General features: G+C 40.8%; 1 protein-coding gene across 2 annotated transcripts; it reads right to left on the bottom strand.

Annotated features, from left to right (window-relative positions):
- Window positions 1-770: 770 nt before the first annotated feature.
- LOC105488978 (lactamase beta) lies at window positions 771-20,323 on the bottom strand. 2 transcript variants are annotated; one of them, XM_011753531.2, is made up of 6 exons: window positions 19,912-20,317; window positions 19,438-19,504; window positions 15,893-16,083; window positions 15,256-15,592; window positions 13,275-13,440; window positions 771-1,552 (listed from the first exon to the last, which is right to left on the bottom strand). In XM_011753531.2, exons 1-6 carry the CDS (start codon window positions 20,266-20,268, stop codon window positions 1,027-1,029), a joined length of 1,644 nt encoding a protein of 547 aa, XP_011751833.2. In that variant the 5' UTR covers window positions 20,269-20,317; the 3' UTR covers window positions 771-1,026. The 2 variants fall into 2 exon arrangements, 1 of the variants encoding a protein (XP_011751833.2); XR_011626457.1 differs by having other exon boundaries at window positions 1,415-1,552; window positions 13,275-13,436; window positions 19,912-20,323.
- Window positions 20,324-24,511: the final 4,188 nt, after the last annotated feature.

Here is a 24,511-nt window from a genome sequence, read left to right on the forward strand (position 1 = left end):
TGATGGTATGTGACTTGAGGCTAGTTTATAAGAGTGACTTCTGCCTGGCACTCTCTGTCTCATCACTTACTCTGCGGGAAGCCAACTGCCATGACATTAAGATACTCACGCGGCCCTACAGAGAGGTCCATGTGTTGACAAACTGAGCCCCCTTGCCACCCACCAGCCAGAAGACTGACTCTTGCCAGCAGTCATGCAAGCAAGCCATGTGGAAGCATTTCCTCCAGCCCTGGAGAATTCTTTAGATGATCATAACACCTTGTCTGCAACCTCATTCAAGACTGCACCAGACCCACATGACTATATTGCTCCCAATTTCCCGATTCCTTCCCTGAACATTTCTTTTAAGCTGTAGTAGATAATATACTATTTCTCATGCTTTTGTTACTGCTCTCCTATTAAAAGGATATTTGGCCTGGGCACAGTGTCTCACGCCTGTAATCCCAGCACTTTGGCAGGCTGAGGCAGGTGGATCACCTGAGATCAAGAGTTCAAGACCAGCCTGGCCAAAATGGCGAAATGCTGTCTCTATTAAAAATTCAAAAATTGACTGGGCATGGTGGTGGGTGCCTGTAATCCCAGCTACTTGGGAGGCTGAGGCAGGAGAATCGCTTGAACTCAGGAAGCAGAGGTTGTGGTTAGCCAAGATCACACCACTGCACTCCAGGCTAGGCAACACGGCAAGAATCCATTTCAAAAAAAAAACCCTCAGATATTTGGAGGCTCCTGTTGAATGAGATTTTCTCTGTATTACACATGCAGAAAGTACATATTTTATCAGAATATTTTATTTCAAGAGTTAACACTTTTTTTCAAAAAGTAAAAACAATAGAATTACTTCCCTGAGTATAAAGAACCAATTCTACAATAAAAGACCATTACAAAATTAAGCAATTAGAGGTACATAATTCTCTGCATTCAATTATACTCTATTTCAAATTTATTCTTAAAAATTTCATGTTTTGGAACTTTAATGTTTCAAAAAAACCCCAAAACAACTCATTTTGCACCTGTGGTGTTAAGGTATCAGTCTGATCTGTCTTTATCAAATTCAAGGGCAATCTTCAAAGCGGTGCTATTGAGGCCAACAGACTGCATGTTACATATGATAGAAACGATGATTCCTCTTGGGGGAACCTTGTTATTTATAGTCTCCGTATCCAGTTCTTCAGGAAGGACCAGCAGGACGCTACTAGCACCCACGGCCCCTCCAGTATGTGAAGCATAATGTCGTTGCTTTCTACAAGAACCATACGTTTGCTTCTTTTCCACCACACCCCACGCCATTGCATATTTACCCTCTTTATCCCAAGACATCTCTGTGTTAGGGACAGGGGTCCACATCATAACCATTGTTTCCGGTTTGAGGTATCCAGGTAAAAGACTTCCATTTGAGTTCTTGAACAGCCCGACTTGGTAACCATAAAGCATCGCATTCCCAAATTTCAGAAGGTCACCCACTGTAGACAGAAATCCACCACCAGCCCATTTATAGGAGTTATCCACGTAAGGTGTGTTGACAAGACGTTTCTTTTTATTGTAAACATAAAATCTAAAAGGAAATAAGAAATGATCATTAAAAATTTAATAACCACTGACTTCACACATGATAGAAAAATGTGTACATGAGACAGATTGTATTTCAATGTAATGATCATACATTCTTAGAAACTATAAACTAACCACTAATTTTCAGTATGATTCAGGTCCTAATGACACACAGATACTAAGTAAGGTAGTCTAATTACCTTTTGAATTAAAGCATAGAAAGTGGTTTTTTTTTCTATTGGTATGGCTTGTCCATGCTGAGTGTATCAAACTTTTAATACCTGCAAAAATTAATATAACACATGACATATTTGCCCTGTGCATATGGAGACACTTATCATTTGGTAGATATTCCTTGTCCTTGTGGTTAATGCTGAATCATGCCACAAGTGAATTTTATAACCAACACTGTAAACATCCAAAGCATATTGGGATGTTTAGGAATAAGGTTATTTGTAAGATGACTAGATTTCTTGGATAAAAATACCATATAAGCTGGGTGCAGCGGCCCGTGCCTGTAATCCCAGTGACTTGGGAGGCTGAGGCAGGAGGACCGCTTGAGCCCAGGAGTTTGAGTCCAGCCTGGGCAGCAAAGCAAGACCCTATCTAAAAAAAAAAAAAATTCTAAAAATAATACCATATACATATCGTATATAATGATGTGACATGGTAGTTTCTTGGTGCAGTGGGAAAGGTTGGAGTTAGCAAACCCTAGTTTGAATCCTTTCTTCTTTTTTCAAGATTCTTATACGTAACCTAAAAGTACAAGTCATAATATTGGGTGAAGTAGGGCTGGCAATTAGGAAGGGAATGGCCACAGGTTTGTGTCTGAAGATTTAAAAAAAGAAAAAAAGTCTAAAGGGGATCTTAGCATGCTCTTTAGAGAACCAATGACTTGATAGGTGGTTTTCTCATTGTCTCAAAATCAACATGTCTGTCATATTTCTTTCTCTCCATTAAAGCCTTCATTATACAACTTTTAATGACTTTCTTGCCCTAAACTCTCACATCCAGTAAGATGCTAAATCCTATTTATTCAATCTCTGCTTTGTGTCTTACCCTTCTCCCTTCCTTCCATTCCTATGGCAACTCTCAAATTTTAGGCCCTCGTTACTTTCTGCCTCAACTCCCGATTATATTTGTAATTCCAGCCAACCAAGTCAAATTAAATCTAAAAGAAGTTACATAATAGAAACACATTTTTTTTTCCACTGAGAAATAAATTTCCACTTTTCTTTTGAGACAGAGTCTTGCACTATTGTCTAGGCTGGACTGCAGTGGTACAATCATGGCTAACTATAGCCTCAACCTCCAGGGCTCAAGCAATCTTTCTGCCTCAGCCTCTTGAGTAGCTGGGACCACAGGTGTGTACCACCATACCTGGCTAAGTTTTTTCTTTCTTTCTTTTTTTTTTTTTTTTTTGGTAGAGATGAAGTTCTCACTGTTGTCCAGCCTGGTCTCAAACTCCTGGCCTCAAGCAATCTACTCGCCTCTGCCTCCCAAAGTGCTGGAATTACAGGCATGAGCCACTGTGCCCAGCCAATAATCAGCTTTCTGTAACTTCTTTTTTTTGAGACGGAGTCTCGCTCTGTTGACCAGGCTGGAGTGTAGTGGTGCAATCTCAGCTTACTGCAACCTCTGCCTCCCAGGCTCAATTGGTTCTCCTGCCTCAGCCTCCCCAGTAGCTAGGATTACACGTGCTGCCACCATGCCCAGCTAATTTTTTTCTGTATATTTACTTATTTATTTATTTTTGAGATGGAGTTTCACTCTTGTCGCCCAGGCTGGAGTGCAGTGGCGCGATCTTGGCTCACTGCAACCTCCGCTTCCTGGGTTCAAGCAATTCTCCTGCCTCAGCCTCCCAAGTAGCTGGGATTACAGGTGTGCGCCACCACACCCGGCTAATTTTTGTATTTTTAGTAGAGATGGGGTTTCGCCATGTTGGCCAGGCTGGTCTCAAACTCCTGACCTCAAGTGATCCGCCCACCTTGGCCTCTCAAAGTGTTGGGATTATAGGCGTAAGCCACCGTGCCTGGTCTATTTATTGATTTTTGAGACTGAATCTTGCTCTGTTGCACAGGCTGGAGTGCAGTAGCCCAGTCTCGGCTCACTGTTCCTGGGTTCAAGTTATTTTCCTGCCTCAGCCTCCCTAGTAGCTGGGATTACAGGCATGCACCACCATGCCCAGCTAATTTTTTTTTATTTTTGTATTTTTAGTAGAGACGGGGGCTTCATCATGTTGGCCAGGCTGCTCTCGAACTCCAGAACTCAGGTGATCTGCCCGCCTCCACCTCCCAAAGTTCTGGGATTACAGGCATGAGCCACTGTTCCCGGCCGATTTTTTCTTTTTTTTTAAACAGAGTCTCGCTCTTTCGCCCAGGCTGGAATGCAGTGGCACAATCTCGGCACACTGTGATCTCCACCTCCCGGGTTCAAGCAATTCTCCCTCAGCCTCCCGAGTAGCTGGGATTAAAGGTGCCCAACACCATGCACGGCTATTTTTTTTTTCTTTTTGTATTTTCAGTAGAAACGGGGTTTCCCTATGTTGGTCAGGCTGGTCAGGAACTCCTGATTTCATGTAATCTGCCAGCCTCAGTTCCCCAAAGTGCTAGGATTACAGGCGTGAGCCACTGTGCCCAGCTCTGTAACTTCCTTTTAACAGTAAAGCATTTCAAACCACTTACATTAAGACTGGAAACTAGAACTCCTCAGTTATTCCTCCTTTAAATATTAAAATATGGAGACTTCTATACTTTAGAATTCTAGTTTTAATAAGCAAATTCTAGATTTTAATCTCTTAGTTCCTTTTCACATAGGACCAATGAGTACATTTTTATGAAAATAATTTTGTTCAGCTGAAAGATAAACTTTACTATTTCAAATTCCTAACACATTTCTGCTTAAAAGAATATAGACACAAGTTCTTGACTAAGTTGCTGAAACATTTTTGTAACTAACTGATGGGACGATGCCAGATGACAAACAGCTTCTTCATACTTATTTATAAGAATCTCCAGATTCTGCACAAGAATGTTATATAACCACAGAAATCTACATCTACAAACTTATAAACTAAAAATACTTTTTTTCAAGGGTGGGGGGACAGGGTCTCACTCTATCACCCAGGCTGGAGTGCAGTGGTGTGATCCTAGGCTCAGGTAATCCCCCACCTCAGCCTCCTGAGCAGCTGGGACTACAGGCACACACAACCTTGTCTGGTTAATTTTTGTATTTTTTGTAGAGACAGGGTTTTGCCGTGTTGCTCAGGTTGGTCTTGAACTCCTGGGCTCAAGTGATTCACCTGTCTCCGCCTCCCAAAGTGCTGTGATTACAGGCATGAAACCACTGCGCCCAGCCTTATTTTCAAAATGCTTCTTAAATGTCTTTAGAGACAATATTCATCACTTGGTATGTATTGTTATAAGACGTTTGAAAACCAACAGAATTTCAAATGCATATTATAAAAACAATCCCACTTTAACATTTAGTATTTACATTTGGATTGAACTACTAGTAGAGAGTCTGTCAGCTAAAGGCATGAAAAAGAGCTTGATACGGAACAATTCTTAATTCTAGAAGACACTTTAGAAATAGAAGGTAAAGGCCATATCCATACTGTCAAAATGCAGCCAAAGTTGAGAGAAGGTGGGATGGTTAATGGGTACAAAAGAAACAGAAATAATTAATAAGATCCAGTATTTGATAATGTACCATGGTGATGATGGTCAATAATAATTGTACATTTAAAAATAACTAAAAGAGTAGGATTGGATCGTTTGTAACACAAAGGATAAATACTTGAGGGGATGGATAACTCATTTTACACGATGTGATTGGTATGCACTGCACGCCTGTACCAAAACATCTCATGTACACCGTAAGTATATACAGCTGCTCTGTACCCATAAAAATTGATATTAAAAATTTTAAACATTAAAAAATACAGCAAACACTCCAGAAAACATTCATTTTATTTGGTTTTCATCCCATCTAGTTATAAAATTAGAAATTTTTGTTGCAAACACTGTGCCAAACACATAAAAAAAATGGCCAAGTTCTAATAATAAGCTGAGGCATTGACTGAGGATTCCCCTATCAACAAATTGAGTGTCTCTCAGTGGCAAGAACAGTCAATGGGCTCCTTTGTGATGTTCACTTACAGAGTTATTTAGTGTACTTGCCTATACAGAGTATATTTGCTACACAGAATCAATAGTTATGCGCCTAAACAGAATCAATGTTCCCACTGTTCCATTTAAGAAAATCCCAATTTTATTCAAGACAACAACATACCCAGTTAAAAACAATTCTCTTGACTCCCTTACAGCTAAGTGTGATCTTGTGACTCAAATCTGAGCGAAAGAATTTCAGTGCTATTGTGAGGTGGGATTCTGGTGAGATCCTTTGAACAGGTGACAGACACCGTGTGGTACTATTTTCAACATGTGCATAAACACACAAAGAAATGGTAAAGAAGAGAAATATTTACTCCTGGAAACACAGTAACTCTAAAAAGCCTTAGTCAGGATATTATAAACAGGTTTATGGTTATACCCAACAAGTCAGTAGACTACATAACAAAGCTGGAAACATTTTTTCCCCTGCAAAATGGTACCATAAAACAAATCAATACAAACATATATATTAAGTTTTACTTTAAGGTTTTATTTTTGTCTATATCTTTGAAAAGATTTCTTTTACTCCCCGAACTCCCCCCCAAAAGCTGGTGCCTTTAAACTCCTTTAAAATAATTATTACAAAAAAGAATCAGAGTTGAGTTTCAGAGGCCCAAACAGATACTGTATCAAATAAAACAAATAAAGCAAATAGATAAAACATTTTCCTAGGTAACAATATTTCCTTCTTTTAGTGCCCTCTTTTATTTCAGCAGCCCATTTTACCTAACTAAAATGAATCAACTACCCTTTAGAACCACTGAGAACTACTACGAATTAAAACGAGACAAAACAAAAACACCAAACCAAAAGCATCTCAAAGCTGATAGGGACCCTTAACACTAGAGATAGAAACCCATTGCCTTTTTTCAAAGAATAGAAAATAAAATGAGCTAGGCTCATGCCTGTAATCCCAACACTTTGGGAGGCTGAGGAGGAAGGATCATTTGAGGTCAGGAGATCAGCCTGGGAAACACAGCAAGATCTCATCTCTACAAAAAACTTTTAAAATCAGCCAGGTGTGGTGGTGCACATCTGTAGTTCCAGCTACTTGGAAGGCTGACACAGGAGGATCACTTGAGCCAGGGAGTTCAAGGCTGCAGTGAGGTATGATTGTACTACTGCATTCCTGCCTAGGCAACAGAGTGAGATCTTATCTCAAAAAAAAAAAAAAAAAAAGAAAATGAAATTAACTCACCATCATATGGCAATTTTGATTTTTGCGCAAGTCACAAGTTAATTACTCATCAAGAAAACAGGAAACAATAGCTGCTCTGCATTCTGCACATTCACAGAGCCTTCATTTCTAGCTTAGAAAAGAGGCTCGATGAGTGGACATAATGTCCTTCTCCCCCTTATATACAGAGCTAGACATCCATTTTCAAATTTTCAAATGTCTAGATCTAAATCACAGTAAGGTCATGCATCTATGCCATCTTTACTAGAGAAACTTTTTTTAGATTCAACTGACAACTTCTGGTATTTGTCATTTGTTTTTGAGACAAGGTCTCATTCCATCATCAGGTGAGAGTGCAGTGGCACGATCACAGCTCACTGCAGCATCAACTTCCTGGGCTCAGGTGATCCTCCCTGCTCAGCCCTCAAGTAGCTGGGACTACAGGCTCATGCCACCACGCCCGGCTAATTTTTTTGTATTGTCTGACAGGGTTTCACCATGTGGCCCAGACTGGTCTTAAACACCAAGGCTCAAGCAATACACCCCTTTCGACCTCCCAATGGTATTTATCATTTTTCTTGTGCTTTCCAGTAAAATATAATGCTAGATCCAAAAATAATAAACACAAAGAGTCTGAAGTAGTTGAGAACCACAGGCCATTTAAAAAATTAAAATTCATTGCTTGTTGCTAACCTAATTTATTTTGGGTCCCCAAGAAATCTCTTTTAGGCCATAGACTGATTTGCAATGCATATTTAATCCTTTTAAATAAGCTGATAATTAAAAAATTATAATTTAAATACAACAGATTGAACAAAACTAGTACGGAGATAGGAACATAAAACTAAAAACATTTCCAAAAAAAGCCACCATTTCATCTATTTCTTTATAAAGTGCAATTAAACCATTTGTAAAGCATGTACTAATGGAAATATGCAAGGTAAAAGTAATAGTTGATTTGTTGAATGTGCTACCTTTCTAACAAATCAAATAATAAAATGGAAAATAAAACACCATAACTGTAAAATTCCTATTAGTAATTAAGCTTCAACATTCTATCCCAAAACTCCTTTCACAAATTACTAGTAAAAAATATAATAAAATTTTAGTTTGATATATTCCACTGAATGGCTTTCAAACATTTTTTTTAACCTCAACCCACAGTGAGGAATACATTTCTCCTTTCGACTGAATGAAAACACACACACACCCACACACACATACACACATCACACCCTTCTAAAACAGAAGTTTTATGGAGCAACACAGTGGCCAGTGGCATAGATGGCTGCTTGCTCACAAAACTGACTCTTCTATTCTTCCTTAGTAATAAAGTAAAGCAAGGCACATGCCTGCTCAGCTAGAAATTACATTTCTCAGCCTCCCTTGTTGCAAAGTTTGACCATATAGCTAAGTTTTTGCCAACAGAAGGTGGACAGAAATGAAGTGTGACACTTGCAAGCCTGGAACTTAAGGCCCTGAGTACAAGCTCCATACCCTGTCTCTTTTCAGGAGGCTGGGGCACCTTCGGGGCTATGATTGAGCTTCAGGTGTACAGACAGGGACACCACTGTGGAGAGAGGAGCAGTAAGATGGATGACTCTGGCCTCTTAAAGGCTTGTGGGGAACCAATCAGAACTGTTCACCTTAGGAATGCTGCAAGGAAAATTAAACTTTTGTTTTCCTCACGCCACTGCATTTTGGTGTCTCCTTAATGCAGCAGCCTAGCCTTTATCCCAAAGCTTATATTTACCTTTACTACCTGCGATGTACGTTATCATATTCTATTCTATTTTGTTCTATTAAAAAAAAGAAATCCTGCTACTCAACCCACTAAACTGATTTTCCAACTCAATAATTGGACACACAAACCTACAGTTTGAATACCACTACGGTAGGAAGAGAGAGGAGTAAACAGATAAAACTCAGTAAATACAAATACTTAACGAATTGAATTAATTCTGACCATAAATAATCAAGATATAACTCAACTGGCCATTTTGTAAACTTCTAACTCACCCTCCTAACATTTGACACAACTGCCCTTTCATGAGTGTTCTTTGTTCTTTCTGAACAAAGTATTTTTGAAAAGTTATCAAGTATTTGCTGTCCAAATACTTTTTCCTCTAATAATAAAAATCCCAAATTACTTTAAAAGGTCAAACAAATTTTTATTGCATTTGCTAACACTGTGTCTCAAATTTTTCTCTACAAAATAAGCTCAAATGTTTGTAATTTTAAAATTCAATACTTCCATGTGTGATTTTTGAAGTATACCAGTTCGGACAAGAAATCTGTATTTGGTTCACATTATTTTAATCCTGTCTCATCTCAACCGAACATGTAAACTTTTTAGCACTTTTATATAGTCTTGTGCTTGTTTTATTCAATTAACCAAGTAATTAATTAATTTTTAGAGACAGGATCTTGCTTTGTCACCCAGGCTGGAGTGCAGGATATGATCATAGCTTACTGCAGCCTGAAACTCCAGGGCTCAAGTGATTCTCTCCTCCTGATTAACTAGGACCACAGGCGTGCGCTACGACGCCCGCCTCCTTATTTAAAGAATTTTTGTAGGGATGGGGTCTCACTCTGTTGCCACGGCTGGTCTCAAACTCCTGGCCTCAAATGATCCTCCTGCCTTGGCCTCTCAAAGTGCTGGGATTACAGGCATGAGCCACACAGTACCTGGCCTGAGTTATTTTAGATTATGTAAATTAAAGTTAAAACTCTAAGTCATAGAAAACGTCTCCATAACAGAAAGCATAAATTAAATTGTAAAATTTGTAAAGGCTAAAAAGCAACTAAACCCTTTCCTATTATAGTGGTAAATGAATCAAATATGAAATTATATAAAATCATAGCATTTTTCACTCTTAAGGGTAAAAATTCTAGTTAACTTGTCAAAATCTGTTCTAAAAGCCTCTCCATAAATTATATTAAAGTCTGCTTAAGCAATTCACCTAGGATTTTGTTTGAACACCCAATTCAAATTTACATAAGTAACTTGAACTTGATATTTTATATATAAAAGCTATAGAAGAAAATGGAGAGAAAATGTGGTTTAAATGTTTTAAATCTTAAATCTTACTAAAATTACCTAAGGATGCCTCACTGTAAAATAGTGTTTACACCCAGATAGTTTTTAAGTATTCAATTACTTTAGTTAGATACTATTTTGTATTTTTACAATATATCCAAAAAAATGTTTTTTGGGATGGGGTCTCCCTCTCTCGCCCAGGCTGTAGTGCAGTGGTGCAATCACAGCTCCGTGTAGCCTCACCCTCCCAGGCTCCAGTGATCCTCCCAGGTCCGCCTACCAAGTAGTCAGGACTACAGGTACACACTACCATGCCTGGCTAATTTTTTTGTACTTTTGGTAGAGATGGGGTTTTACCATGTTACCCAGGCTAGTCTTGAACTCCTGAGCTCAGATGATCCACCCGCTTCAGCCTTCCAAAGTGCTGGGATTACAGGTGTGAGACACCTCGCCCCACCCCCAGAATCTTAATTACCCTTATTAATGGCATGTAGGAGAGGTCTACATAATCCAAATAAGAAGAGCATTTTAATGTTCACTATCAACACACATAAAATCAAGCAGAAAATCATTCATTTAAAAATATATACACATACATAAGAAAGAACAAAATCATGTCCTTTGCAGCAACATAGATGTAGCTAGAGGCCATTATCCTAAGTGAATTAATGTAGAAACAGAAAATCAAATACCACATGTTCTCACTTATAAGTAGGAGCTAAACACTGGGTACACGTGAACATAAAGATGGAAACAAGAGACACCAAGGACTCCAAAAAGGGGGACGCAGGGAGGGAGGAGGGCAAGGGTTGAAAAACTACCTATTAGATACTAAGTTCATAAGTTCATTATTTGGGTGACAGGTCCAAACCTCAGCATTATACAATATAGCCATGTAACAAACCTGCACATGTACACCCTGAATCTAAAATAACAATTACAAAAAGGAGGGGATTACCATGTTAGCTACATATCTAAAGGGTGGTGTGGCCCCACTGATAACTATGTTACATAATCATATTCTTTTCTTTGTTGGGCCGGGGGGTGCTACAGAGTCTTGCTCTGTTACTCAGACTAGAGTATAGTGGGGCGACCTCCGCTCACTACAACTTCTACCTTCTGGGCTCAAACAATCCTCCCACCTCAGCCTCCCGAGTAACTGGGACGACAGGCACGCACCACCATGCCTGGCTAATTTTTGTATTTTTTGTGGAGATGGGGTCTCACTACGTTGCCCCAGCTAGTCTCAAACTCCTGGGCTCAAGCAATCCTCCTGCCTTGGCCTCCCAAAGTGCTGGGATTACAGGTGTGAGCCACTGTGCCTGTTCATAACATGTATTCCTTTTGAAAGAAAATTTATGTACTTAATTGATTTATTTGCTGGATGTTGGTCTTTAAGCTCCTGGAGGGCAGGAGCTATGTCAGGTTAGCTTTACTATGTGGTACAATATGTGGCATGTAGTATTTGCTCAATAAATATTTACAAATGTATGGCAAAACAAAACAAAAACTACACATATAGGTAAGCAATCTAATAACCATTTACTGTTACAGTTTTAATATTTCATATACTATTTTAAAAGCAATATATTAAATAATGACAGTGACAGATTATAACTCACTGACTAAACTAAGAATCCATGAATGCATATTGGTATGAATAAATAAATAAGAGAGAAGGGAAAGCACTTTTTTTTTTCTGAGATAGAGTCTACTGTCACCCAGGCTGCAGTGCAGTGGCATGATCTTGGCTCACTGCAACCTCTGCCTCCAGGGTTCAAGAGATTCTCCTGCCTCAGACTCCCGAGTAGCTGAGATTACAGGTGCCTGCCACCAAACTTGGCTGATTTTTTGTATTTTCAGTAGAGACGGGGTTTCGCCATGTTGGCCAGGCTGGTCTCAAACTTGGCCTCAAGTGATCCGCCCGCCTCAGCCTCCCAAAGTGCTGGGATTACAGGCGTGAGCCACCGCCCCCACCCCGCACCTTCTTATAATAGAATGCCAACTAATAAATATAGAATGGATGATGGAATTAGAAAATCACCATTTGACAACCATCACTGTAATAACTGATTCAGTCATGAATCATCAATAGATGCTAAAACTAGTAGAAAGTTTGATGAGAAACAGGATTTTTACATCATCTTAAATTATCTCCTCCAAATATACTTGTTAATTATAAGGTAAAAATAGTAACTTTATAAAAACCTGACAGGCACCACCTCAAAAAGTGATTAAAATACCATCAGCAATAATGGGACAAATTGATGTCATGTGACTTCTGATAGATATGACAAGTAAATGTGAGATCATGGATTAGATCCTAGACCAGAAAAAGTTTTTCTGCTCTTTTGCTATAAAGGACATTATTAGAACAACTGGCGAAATTTGAGTAAGGCCTGTAGATTTGATAAAAGCATTGTATCTATGTTAATTTCCCAAATGTCCTTGGTTTTTGTTTGTTTGTTTTCCTTTTTTGAGATGGAGTCTCGCTCTGTTACTCAGCCTGAAATGCAATGGCACGATCTCGCTTATTGCAACCTCCGCCTCCTGGGTTCAAGAGATTCTCTTGCCTCAGTCTCCCACGTGGCTGGGATTATAGGCACCCGCCACCATGCCTGACTAATTTTTGCATTTTTAGTAGAGATAGGGTTGGTTTCACCACATTGGCCAGGCTAGTCTCAAACTCCTGACCTCAGGTGATCCACCCACCTCAGCCTTCCAAAGTGTTGGGATTACAGGCGTGAGCCAACGCGCCCGGCCCTGAATGTCCTTGATTTTAGAAAATACACATTTAAATATTTATAGGTAAAGGGGTATCACGTCTACAATTTATTTCCAAATGGTTCAGAAATAAACACGTGTAGACAGAAAGGCAATGCAAATGCGGTAAACTAACATTAAGGGAATCTGAGTAAAGGGGATATGTGAATTCTTTGTATTACTCTTGCAACTTTTCTGTAAGTATAAAATTATTTCAAAACAGTATGAAAACCATTAAAAACTAATAACACGTAAACAAAGCATTCGTTAAAACATAAGAAAAGGAATGGTTAAAGAGCAAATTACAGATGCTCAGGGTGGGTGCAATTTTGGTTTCATTAGTCATGTTTGAATTATGAATATTATTGCTGTCTTTCATCAAAGGGTCTTAGTGTACTTTATAAACATGTTTTACTTCCTTCACTCTACAGATGGGAAAACAGACATGTAGAAAAGCTCCCAAAATGTGGCAAGTTGATTTTGGAATGGAAACAAAGAAAATGTGACTTTTAATTAATAACATAGTGTTAAGATGTGATACAACTAGACACAGCAGAAGGTATTCATTTACCTTGCTCTATTGTAAATCACTGGCTCATTTTCTTCCTGCACAGTTGTCAGCATATCCAAGTCTTGGAATATTTTCTGCATATAGTCCAAATATTTATAGCCTGAAGCTCTCTCTACTATGGCTGCCAGTAGGGTATAGCCAAAAGTTGAATACAAAAACTGACTACCTTGAGACATCATTGCAAGGAGGAAAAAAAGAAAATGCTTGATTATTATTCAAAACTACATAAAATATATTCCCACTGAAAATTAGCATACCTTTAAAACAGGAATATTTTACTGCAGCATTTAGAAAAAGAACACAGGACAAACACATCAACATATTGAATTAACTTTGCAATTGTCCTTATTCCAAGTCCTTAACACAAGAATAAAATTATGATCAGCACACTTAACATTTCACATAAATCTGCTCCTTTCTCTGATAATAAAGTAAGCAAATAAATCCTACCTCAAAACAAAACAAAAATCTTTCAAAGTGACACCAAAACAGGAAGAGGAAGAAAAGCAAAGCAAATTTGATTTCTTGAGTCAACTTTGTTCTTAATCTACCTCTACTCATTGTTTAGGGCATAAATGGGCAAACATGTTCTTATTTTAATACAATATATGGGTCAGGAGCAGTGGCTCACTCCTGTATCCTAGTATTTAAGGAGGCCAAGAGGGGAGGATCACCTGAGGTCAGGAGTTCGAGACCAGCCTGGCCAACACGGTGAAACCCTGTCTCTACTAAAATACAAAAATTAGCCAGGTGTGGTGGCGGGCACCTGTAATCCCAGCTACTCAGGAGGCTGAAGAAGGAAAATCACTTAAACGCAGGAGACGGAGGTTGCAGTGAGCTGAGATCGTGCCACTGCACTCCAGCCTGGGCGACAGAGCCAGACTCCATCTCAAATAAAATTAAATAAATAAATAAAATAAAATAAAATAAAATAAAATGTAGGCACACTAACCTTGTTTCAAATACATATTTAAATTTAAATACATATTCAAATATATATAGTATTTCAAATAAATAACTTTATATCATTTTGGGTTCTGGACAAACTCAAACTGGTTTGAGACAGGGTCTTGCTCTTGCTGTTGCCCAGGCTAGAGTAAAGTGGTATGATCGTAACTCACCGCAACCTTGAACTCCTGGGCTCAGGGATCCTCCCGCCTCAGCCTCCTGAGTAGCTGGGACTACTTACAGGCGCAGGCCACTGAACCTGACTATTTAAAAAAATTTTTTTGTAGAGACAGGGCCTTGCTTTGTTGCCCAGACTAGTCTTAAACTCCTGGGCTCAAGCGATCCTCCCACCTTTGCCTCCCTAAGTGTTGGGATTACAGGCGTGAGCCAACTGTGCCCAGCATGGAACTTCATTTTTAAGATAAAATCCAAAATTATATTTTATTTGCTCTTATTAGTTATATTTATATAATATCTATTCAACTAAAAGCTTTTAAAATGAAAATAGAATATAAGTATATAATTTATACTATGGTAAATTTAGATTTTAAGTAGCTTCAGTAGGCACCAAATCAAAAAATAAAACAAAGATAATTATTTGTATAGATCAGCTTTTTGGGAAAAATTATTGATGAACGCTCATTTCTTTAAGAAATAAAGGCACAAAATAAGCTGAGCAATTTAAATTCTAACCAAGTACTAAAATATCAGCAATACCTTAACATGTCTATTTTGGTCCAGGTTGTATTTAGAGAACTATTATTCCAACATTTCTCCATAAGTTTGCATGAACATCTTGATACTGAGAATCCTCTAAATGACTGGGGAGTCTCCAATGAGGCAAAATTTAAACAACGAGCTGCCTGGATGCTAGGCTTTGTTAGAAACTACAGATAAAAACACAAGCACCAGACTAGCCCCTATCAAAAACATTAGCCTCACTGAATGCACTCAGGATGGTATCATTTTGGATTTCCTGAAAATTAACATTTCAGTAATGATGATTTTGCTAAGAGAAGGGATGAACACTCACCAGGCTTAAAGAACAAAGGATCATTTTTAAATAATCTTAGGGATTCAATTGAATTTTCAAACTTTTCTCTCAAATATAATTCGCCTTGTTCAAAATCATTCTTTTTCTTGCCAGGTTTTGAATTCCGGCTTTTGGCTTCATTCTCCTGCTCTGTTTTAAATTTAGTAAAATCATTCTTTTCATTACTTTTGCCTTCTTTTTCTTGCTCAAATGCAACAGTCTCTTTCATCATCTTCAAGGCTTTATAAGCTTTCTCTTCTTTCACCTTTTTTATGTCCTTTTCATAATGACGAATTCCACTTAAATGGGAAATCAGTAATCTTGTTGTGACAGAAACCTAATTGTAAAAACACGAAAATTCAATTACAGTATTAACCCGAAAAACAGAAAGTTAGTTACCTTGGAATAATGTCTCAGTAATATTTTCAATTTTGAACTGCTGCTGGGAAAATGTCATGTACAAATCCTTAGCCTCAAATTTCAGAAAAATACCTACCTGATTATCATCTTGATGAAAAAAACCTAACACATTAACAATAACTAAAAAGCCAAAGAATCCTAGGAAACATTTTAAATATAAATTCTAGCATAAACCATTTAACATGCCATTAGTAAAATGAACTGTGAGTTTCACTACCTTTTCACCTTCATATTCTTTTTCTGGGAATTCGGGAACATAATGTTGTACTGGAATATCAAGATCCAGTTTCCCTGCTTCCCACAATTTGGCAAGAGCAACCATGGTGAGACTTTTGCTGATGCTGGCAATTCGCATAACTGTCTCTGGCTTACATGGTACACGGTTCTCAACATCAGCATAACCTAAACCTTTGGAGGAAAAAAGTAAAAAGTCACTATTAAAGGCTTCATGGTCAAACAAGTCTTCAAAAACTGAAATAATACTATCTTTAAACATGCTGTGTTTATCTAAAAGAAAAGATACTCCACTTTTATAAGTTACTTAACACTGGACATGTAAAGGATTAAAATCTTAGTATACTGGTAAGTCTAACAATTTAACCTTATAACTAAAGTGAAATTGTACCCTGTTTGCAATAGCAATTTTCTATGACTTAGATACAAATTTTTCTTAGCTTATCTAAACAACTGAGTTATTCCATATTTTAAATAAATTATTATTTAAAGAAAACATCATTATTCTTCTTCAGATTATATTTATTTTTGACTTTTGAGTAAATTTCCACCAAATTCCTTGAAATAGCCACTCAATAAAATTAAGTGTGGGCTGGGCGCAGTGGCTCATGCCTATAATCCCAGCACTTTGGGTGGCCGAGGCGAGCAGATCGCCTGAGACTGGGAGTTTGAGACCAGCCTGGCCAACATGGTAAAACCCCATCTCTACTAAAAATACAAAAATTAGCTGGGCGTGGTGGCGTATGCTTGTAATCCCAGCTACTCGGGAGGCTGAGGCAGGAGAATCGCCTGAACCTGGGAGGCGGAGGTCACAGTAAGCTGAGATCACGCCATTGCACCCCAGCCAGGGCGACAGAGTGAAACCCTGTCTCAAAAAAAAGTATGAAAAGATGTCCCACAAACCAAATCTAGCTAACCATCAATTTAATTTGGCTGCAAACCAGAAGAAAAATTATGTACTAACTTAAAGCTTTTTCCAGAAAAAATTTTAAATTTGGTTTCCATGTTCTCACAGGTTGCAAGTGTGTAAATCTAACCAAGAAAGAGAAAGTGCCTGTAATCCCAGCACTTTGGGAGGCGGAGGCAGGTGGATCACCTGAGCTCAGGAGTTCGAGACTAGCCTGAGCAACATGGCAGAAACCGCATTTCTACAAAATATACAAAAAAGGGCAGGGCAGGGCAGGGCAGAGCAGAAAAAAGCCTGGCGTGGTAGAGTGGAAGGAAGGAAGGGAGGGAGGGAGGAAGGGAGGGAGGGAGGGAGGGAGGGAGGGAGGGAGGGAGGGAGGGAGGGAGGAAGGAAGGAAGGAAGGAAGGAAGGAAGGAAGGAAGGAAGGAAGGAAGGAAGGAAGGAAGGAAGGAAAGAAAAAAGCCTGGCATGGTGGAGTACACCTGTAGTCTCAGCTACTCGGGAGACTGAGATGGGAGAATCATCTGAGCCCAGGAGTTTGAGACTGCAGTGAGCCAAGATCACACCACTGCATGCCAGCCTGGGCAAAAAAGAGACCTTGTCCAAAAAATAAATAAATAAATAAATAAATAAATAAATAAAAGACAGAAAACCAAGATCTGAAAAGAAATAAAAGGAATACAATGACTATAAAATTGTATAATTGTAAATATCTAAAAAATATTTGCATAAAGTCCATAAAGCTGACATTTATGTAATTTTTGATTACGAGATTTATCATAAATTAGGTATAATGATCAGACTATACTTATACTTGAAGGAAGAATCATTTTCCTTTTTTAAAAAATTTTAAGCCAGGCGCTGAGGCTCATGCCTGTAAACCCAGCACTTTGGGATGCCGAGGCAGGCGGATCACCTGAGGTCGGGAGTTCGAGACCAGCCTGACCAACATGGAGAAACCCCATCTCTAATTTTTGTAAAAATACAAAAATTAGCCAGGTGTGGTGGTGCATGCCTGTAATCCCAGCTACTTGGGAGGACGAGGCAGGAGAATTGTTTGAACCTGGGAGGCGGAGGTTGTGGTGAGCTGAGATTGTACCATTGCACTCCAGCCTGGGCAACTAGTGAAACTCCAAAAAATAAAAATAATTAATAATACAATAAAATTTTTTTTTTTTATAGAGACACAGGTGTCACTATGGTGCCTGAGCTCGTCTCAAACTTCTGGCCTTCAGCGATCCTTCCTCCCCGGCCTCCCTAAGCACAGGGATTACAGGTGTGCACCACGTCGACTGGCTCATTTTTCTTCAAATTCAAACCCCTACTGCTTCCATCAACTTACTGCCTTTAAATGGCATATGAAACTTTTTTTTTTGAGACAGAGTCTCGCTGTTGCCCAGGCTGGAGTGCAGTGACATGATCACGGCTCACTGCAAACCTCCACCTCCCAAGTTCAAGCGATTCTTGTGCCCCAGCCTCCCGAGTAGCTGATATTACAGGCACGCACTAGCGTGCCTGGCTAATTTTTTGTGTTTTCAGTAGCGACAGGGTTTTGCGACGTTGCCCAGGCTGCTCTCGAACTCCTAAGCTCAGGCAATCCACTTGCCTCTGCCTTTCAAAGTGTTAGGATTACAGGCGTGAGCCACTGCACCCGGCCTGAAACATCATTTTCTAAAAGTACAACTCCTAGAAACCTAGGATGACCAATTAGATCAATTTCTGTGCAATAGAGAAGTTATGAAAAATAATTCCTTGATAAAAGTATCATAAAATGAATAGAAATCCCTCTCCCTAAGTTTCTTGCCTTTTGTTTGAAAAAAATAGTTGACATCTCTGCCTGGTAAAAAGTCTAAGAAAGTAGACTGAAAAGTCATTAGAGACAAGGAATAGTGTATAACCCCAGTACTTAGTACTCTGCCTTTTACAGAAGAGAGGACTCAACAAATTGTTAACTTAATTAAAAAACAAAAATTCACAAATTCTGAGTTTTATCTACCCATAAGTGTTACCTACAAGTACTCAGTTAATGGATTGTTCTGCACAGTAGTCACCCCTTATCTGTGGTTTCGCTTTCCTCAGTTTTAGTTATCCATGGTCCGAAACTATTAAATGGAAAATTCCAGAAATAAACAATTCTTAAGTTTTAAATTGCATGCCACTCAGAGTATTGTTGTGACTGTTCTATTTTATTTTTATTGTTAACCTCTTACTATGACTGATTTATAAATTAAACTTTATCATAGGTATATATATGTAAGAGAAAATATAGAATATACAGGGTTCAATACCATCCACGTTTTCAGGCATCCACTGAGGGTCTTGGAATATATAAGGATAAGGAGGGACTACTGTACACAACTTTCAGACCAATAAATTCAGTCCTAAGAGAAAAGTGGGAGTGGATAGAAGCAAGCCATCTTTATGACTCCAATTTATTAGTCACATTTTAAGCCTTACTGTGATTTAAAGACACCTGATTCTTTATTATGTTAGATGTTTTCTCCACAATATGCATCGTTTTAAGTAAATGCAATAGCATTTCATGGGATCCACTCTAACCAGTAAAACAATATTTTATTTACCAACTGGCACAGAACAAAACAACAATTTTCTGAACCCACCTTCTGACCAGACTTCTTTTCCATCTACAGAAACTCCAACCACTATGCCCGGTGCTCCCACCTCATCCTAAGACCGAAGGGAAAGAACTGACAGTTAGAGGCCTGCTGAAAAAAGCCCAGATCACTCCTCGAAGACCTTCCAAGGCCCCGCCCCCAGAGCCTGGGCCCCGCCCCCTCCAGCCGGGCCCCGCCCACCTCATCCCAGGCCATGCTCACTCACTCACAGCAAGCGAGGTGCCTGTCCGCCTCCTAGGGGGAAGGGGCGGTCCCCGAGACAGGCGGTGACCTCCGCCCAGATTTGGGGAACCCCCAAGAGCGTCTGACCATGGCTCGGCGGTGGGGAAATGGGAAGTCTTTCTCGGAAGCCGATCGCGGGCACCCCGCCGCCCCGGGTGGGGTCCACTCAGCCCCCGACAGCACCGCCGAGAGGGGTGGGTCCCCGGCCGCCTACGTCCCTCGCCCCAGTGGCCGCACCTTGATCCTGTGCAGCAGGTCGCGGCTGCTCTCGATGGCTCTGGCGAAGCCCCTGGAGTGGGGCGGCGCTGGGGTCTGCGGAGACCACTGGGCAAGGGACTGCGCCTGTGGCGGCTCGGCCAGAGGCGACGCCTCAGGGTCGGGGGCCGCGGGGGACTGCGCCGGGGCCGCGCCCCTCAGCCCACCCGCCAGCTTCACCCCGAGCGCCAGCCCCAGCCCCAGCCCGAGGCCCCCGACCCAGCCGTGGCCAAGCGGCGGCAGCCCGGCGCGCTGATGGACCCCGCGTCGTCCGCAGCTCGAGGCCAAGCCCCCGGGGGCGGCAGCCCGGACAGTCACTGCTGACAGGAGCCGGTACATGGCGTCTCTGTACAGCCGGCCGCCACCGAACTCACGCAGACCCGGCCGGCCGCGGCTCGGGGCGGAGGGAAGGACAGGGGGCGGGACGGGGGCGGGGACCGCGGTCAGACCCTAGCAGTCGACGCCTGACGACCCGAGCGCCGATCGCATCGAGCCCTTCCTCCTTTGCCTTTTCTTGTCTCTTCGTTGTTTTTCCTATCTTTCTGTCTCTCTTTCCTTTTTTTTCCTTTGCTTACCCTCAGATCAAGCGTCACCTCCAAGAAGCCTTCCTAGTTCCCGTCCCATGGGCGTTCTCGCCCTAACCATCTTGCCCCTCAGTGTGCACACTTCCTTAACAACAGTTAACACTTTGTATCATTTAACTACTTGTCAGATTCCTTACCAGACTGGGACTTCTTTGGGGAGCCTAGAAGAAGTTTTGGATCCTCAACTTCTGGAACAGCGCAGGGCACGCAGTAGACGCTCAGCAGGCGTCTCCTTTCCCTTTAGAGATGCTTTTCTCCTTTCCTTTCCCTTTCTCCTTTCCTCTTTTCTCTCTCTTGCCATCTCCCTTCTTTATGTCTCATTTCAGCTCCACCCATTTCCCTAAAGCTGTTTTAAAATCTATTGCTTCTGGAATTCTAGCTCCACACCACACCAAAGATATGAAGTTACAAACAGACCTTTTATTACCTTTCACTCTTGTTGTCCAGGCTGGAGTGCAATGGTGCCATCTCAGCTCACCGCAACCTCCACCTCCAAGGTTCAAGCAATTCTCCTGCCTCGTCCTCCCAAGTAGTACCTTATCTCTTTCTGCAGCGATTTCTTTAGAAGAAGGAATGTTCTTCTACAGCTTCTTCTCGCCACAAGTCCTGTCTTACTATATCTCAGTTTAGTGTATGCTATTAACCACATTAACAAGCTAAAAAAGAAAAATCACATGATCATATCAATTTATGTGAACGTATCAATCATTAGGCAAAACACATTCATGACCGAAAAAACTCTTGGAAAAACAGGAATAGAGAAAAACTTCTTCAACTTGATAAAGAACTTCTAACAAAAAAATCTGCTAACATTATGTTTAGTGGGAAAGACATACGAAGCAAGTATGTCCACTCTAATCATTCTTATTCAACAAGGTGCTAGAAATGATATCGAGTGCAATAAGGCAAGAAAGAAAATTAAAAGCACACAGATCAAAAAGAAAGAGATAAAATTGTCCTTATTTGCAGATGCCATGATTGCTTACATAAACAATTTTAAAGGAGCAGGAACGGTGGCTCATGCCTGTTAATCCCAGCACTTTGGGAGGCCGAGGCAGGCAGATTGCTTGAGGCTAGGAGTTTGAGACCAGCCTGGCCAACATGATAAAACCCTGTCTCTACTAAAAATACAAAAATTAGCTAAGCATGGTGGTGCATGCCTGTAGTCTCAGCTACTCGGGAGGCTGAGGCACAAGAGTCACTTGAACCCAGGAGGCAGAGGTTGCAGTGAGTTGAGATCACGCCACTGTACTCCAGCCTGGGCAACAGGGCAAGACTCCATCTCAAAAAAAAAAAAAAAAAAATCTTCAAAGGCAAAGAAAAACCCAACACCTCCTAAAATTAAAATGTGTGTCCAGCAAGGTTTAGGATACAATATAAGCATAAAATATCAATTATGTTTCTACGTGCTAGCAATAAACTTGTGGAAAAGTTTAATTAAAAAAATAAAGATGGCCAGGCATGGTGGCTCACACCTGTAATCCTAGCACTTTGGGAGGCCAAGGCAGGCAGATTGCTTGAGCTCAGGAGTTCAAGATCAGCCTAGGTAACATGGTGAAACCCCATTTCTACAAAAAAATACAAAAATTAGCCAGGTGTGGTGGTGTGCGCCTGTGGTCCCAGCTACTTGAGAGGCTGAGGTGAGAGGATCACTTGAGCCCAGGAGGTTGAGGCTGCAGTGAGACAACATTGCATCACTGTACTCCAGCCTGGGTGACAAAGTGAGACCCTGTCTCAAAAAAAAAAAAAAAAAAAAAAAAAAAGGACGGAATATGAACCAGGATGAATGTTCTGAAACTCAAATATAACCATATCTAACTCCTATTCAAAATGCTCTAAAGCTTAACCAATAAGAGAAACTCCTGACTCCTATGGTTGGACATGTGGTAGGATAACCTATTGAGAAAAAAATGGGTTTTGTTTTTACAGAATCAGGTTCACCACAAAGGAATGAACTTCATTTCCTCTTCTGCCAAGAAGGAGGCCAGGCCTCTGACCCTGGAAGGTCTGGGTTTTTCATAGCCCCAAGAGGGCAGTTAACAACTGTAACTGGTTGTTTAAGAGCTCCCAATCCACTGGAGTATAAACATCGAAGGTTTTGGTTTTCCCAGTAATTGCTACCTGCTTTGCTTGGCCAAATCCCTCCCCACCTGGGTAGAGGGGGATTTTAGTGATATCTCCATCTGGTCCAACACCTTATCTGTCACATCTAGCTATCAAAACAGTGCAATTTCAAGTGAACATTTGGTTGCTTCAGGCACTATTTCCCCTGCCAAGTCCACTTCAACGGCCTCTCTCCAGGAGCTGACCAGGGTGCCATTCAAAGCCGCAGGGAGGTCCCGGCTGAAGCGGGTAGGTGGTGCCATCAGGAATTTGCTTTCCCAGTCCGTCTCCCTTCGCTTGGCAGCACGTGTGTGAAGCAGGCCTCACCAATCAGAGGTGCACATAGTCAGAAGCTGGCAATGCCATTGAGGGTGTTGGATGAGACATGCAGCTCTCTGGGCAGTAAATGGCAGGGGCTCTCATAGCATGGCAGGGCTGCCCCACTTTACCCACCACTGGATCAGTCGCAAGGCCGCTCTCAATGTCCCAGCTTCTAGGAGCACCCGAATCTTAAAAGACTCCATTCATGTGTCCTTTACACTTGCAATCCTGGCATAATTAAAAATAACTCCACTTTCCCTCTCAAATGAGGAGACAAAATATGCAGCCATCCCACCCCACATGCTTTAATAAATTCATTTTCTATGTAACTGGCCAAAGTGGTCTTTGAATTTGCAGCTAAGAACGTGCGTGATACAAAGGGCTTCTCAGAATCAGGCTCCTCCCTCCTACCCCATCTCTATCCTGCTGTGAGTCGATTTCAGTTCTATTAAAATAGATGGCTGTTAAATGCCTCCAGGGCATTGGACAGGCTTTCTTTCTTCCTGGAACGTTTTTCCCTCCAGCGTCCACCTGGCAAACAGTGTCTTCCTCCCTCTTTGTGCCCTGCATTCCTCTATTGTCACACTTAACTCCATGTTACAATTGTACTAGACTTTTTGGGTTTGTTCTTTGAGATTTCTCTGCCAATGATTTGTGAGTTCCCTCAGATTAGAGACTTAGTTTTCTCCAGGGTGAGCCCAATGCTGGTCACATGGTAAGTTTCAACAAACATGTATTGAAAACTTCATATGAATGAGTGTCAAACTGTACTTTTTATAGAAAAATGGTGAAATCAATTGGTTATGATTACTGCTTTACAGAGTAGCTCTAGAAGTCTGCTACTAAGTTGAATTCTCTGAAGATTTTCATTTGTAGATCTTGAGTTTTAGCTGGAGAGAACCAAACCTATCAGGGGTCTGGAAAATGGAATTCAAGTCAGGAGTGGACCTTAAGTTGGACTAAGCCATGTCACACCTATAGGGAGACAAATGGTGACAGCTCATGATTATTATTAGACTGCTTTGTGACTGCTATGTGCTGGCTGCCTTATATACATTTTTTTTTTTTTGAGATGGAGTCTTGCTATGTCGCCCAGTCTGGAGTGCAGTAGTATGATCGTGGCTCACTGCAACCTCTACCTCCCGGGTTCAAGCAATTCTCTGCCTCAGCCACCTGAGTAGCTGGGATTACAGGTGCCCACCAACATACCTGGCTAATTTTTGTATTTTTAATAGAGACAGGGTTTCACCATCTTGGCCAGGCTGGTCTTGAACTCCTGACCTCATGATCCACCTGCCTCGGCCTCCCAAAATGCTGGGACTACAGGCATGAGCAACCGCACCCGACCTAGTAACAGTTGAAAGGATAAAGCAGGGAAGCACTAGGGACAAGAGGCAAGGATTTCAGGCCCTGTTCAACCACCAATGAGGTGGGCTCACTTCAGGCTAATGATTTCCCTTCCGAATGTTAGGATCTGTATCTGTAAACCAGCATGCACTCTGAGGTCCCTTTCAGCCACATAGTACAAAAATTCTAAACCTCTCAGCAAGAGGTTCACTATAGAAGATGATGCT

This window comes from Macaca nemestrina, chromosome 7 (assembly GCF_043159975.1).
Source record: "Macaca nemestrina isolate mMacNem1 chromosome 7, mMacNem.hap1, whole genome shotgun sequence".
Taxonomy (NCBI): Eukaryota; Metazoa; Chordata; class Mammalia; order Primates; family Cercopithecidae; genus Macaca; species Macaca nemestrina.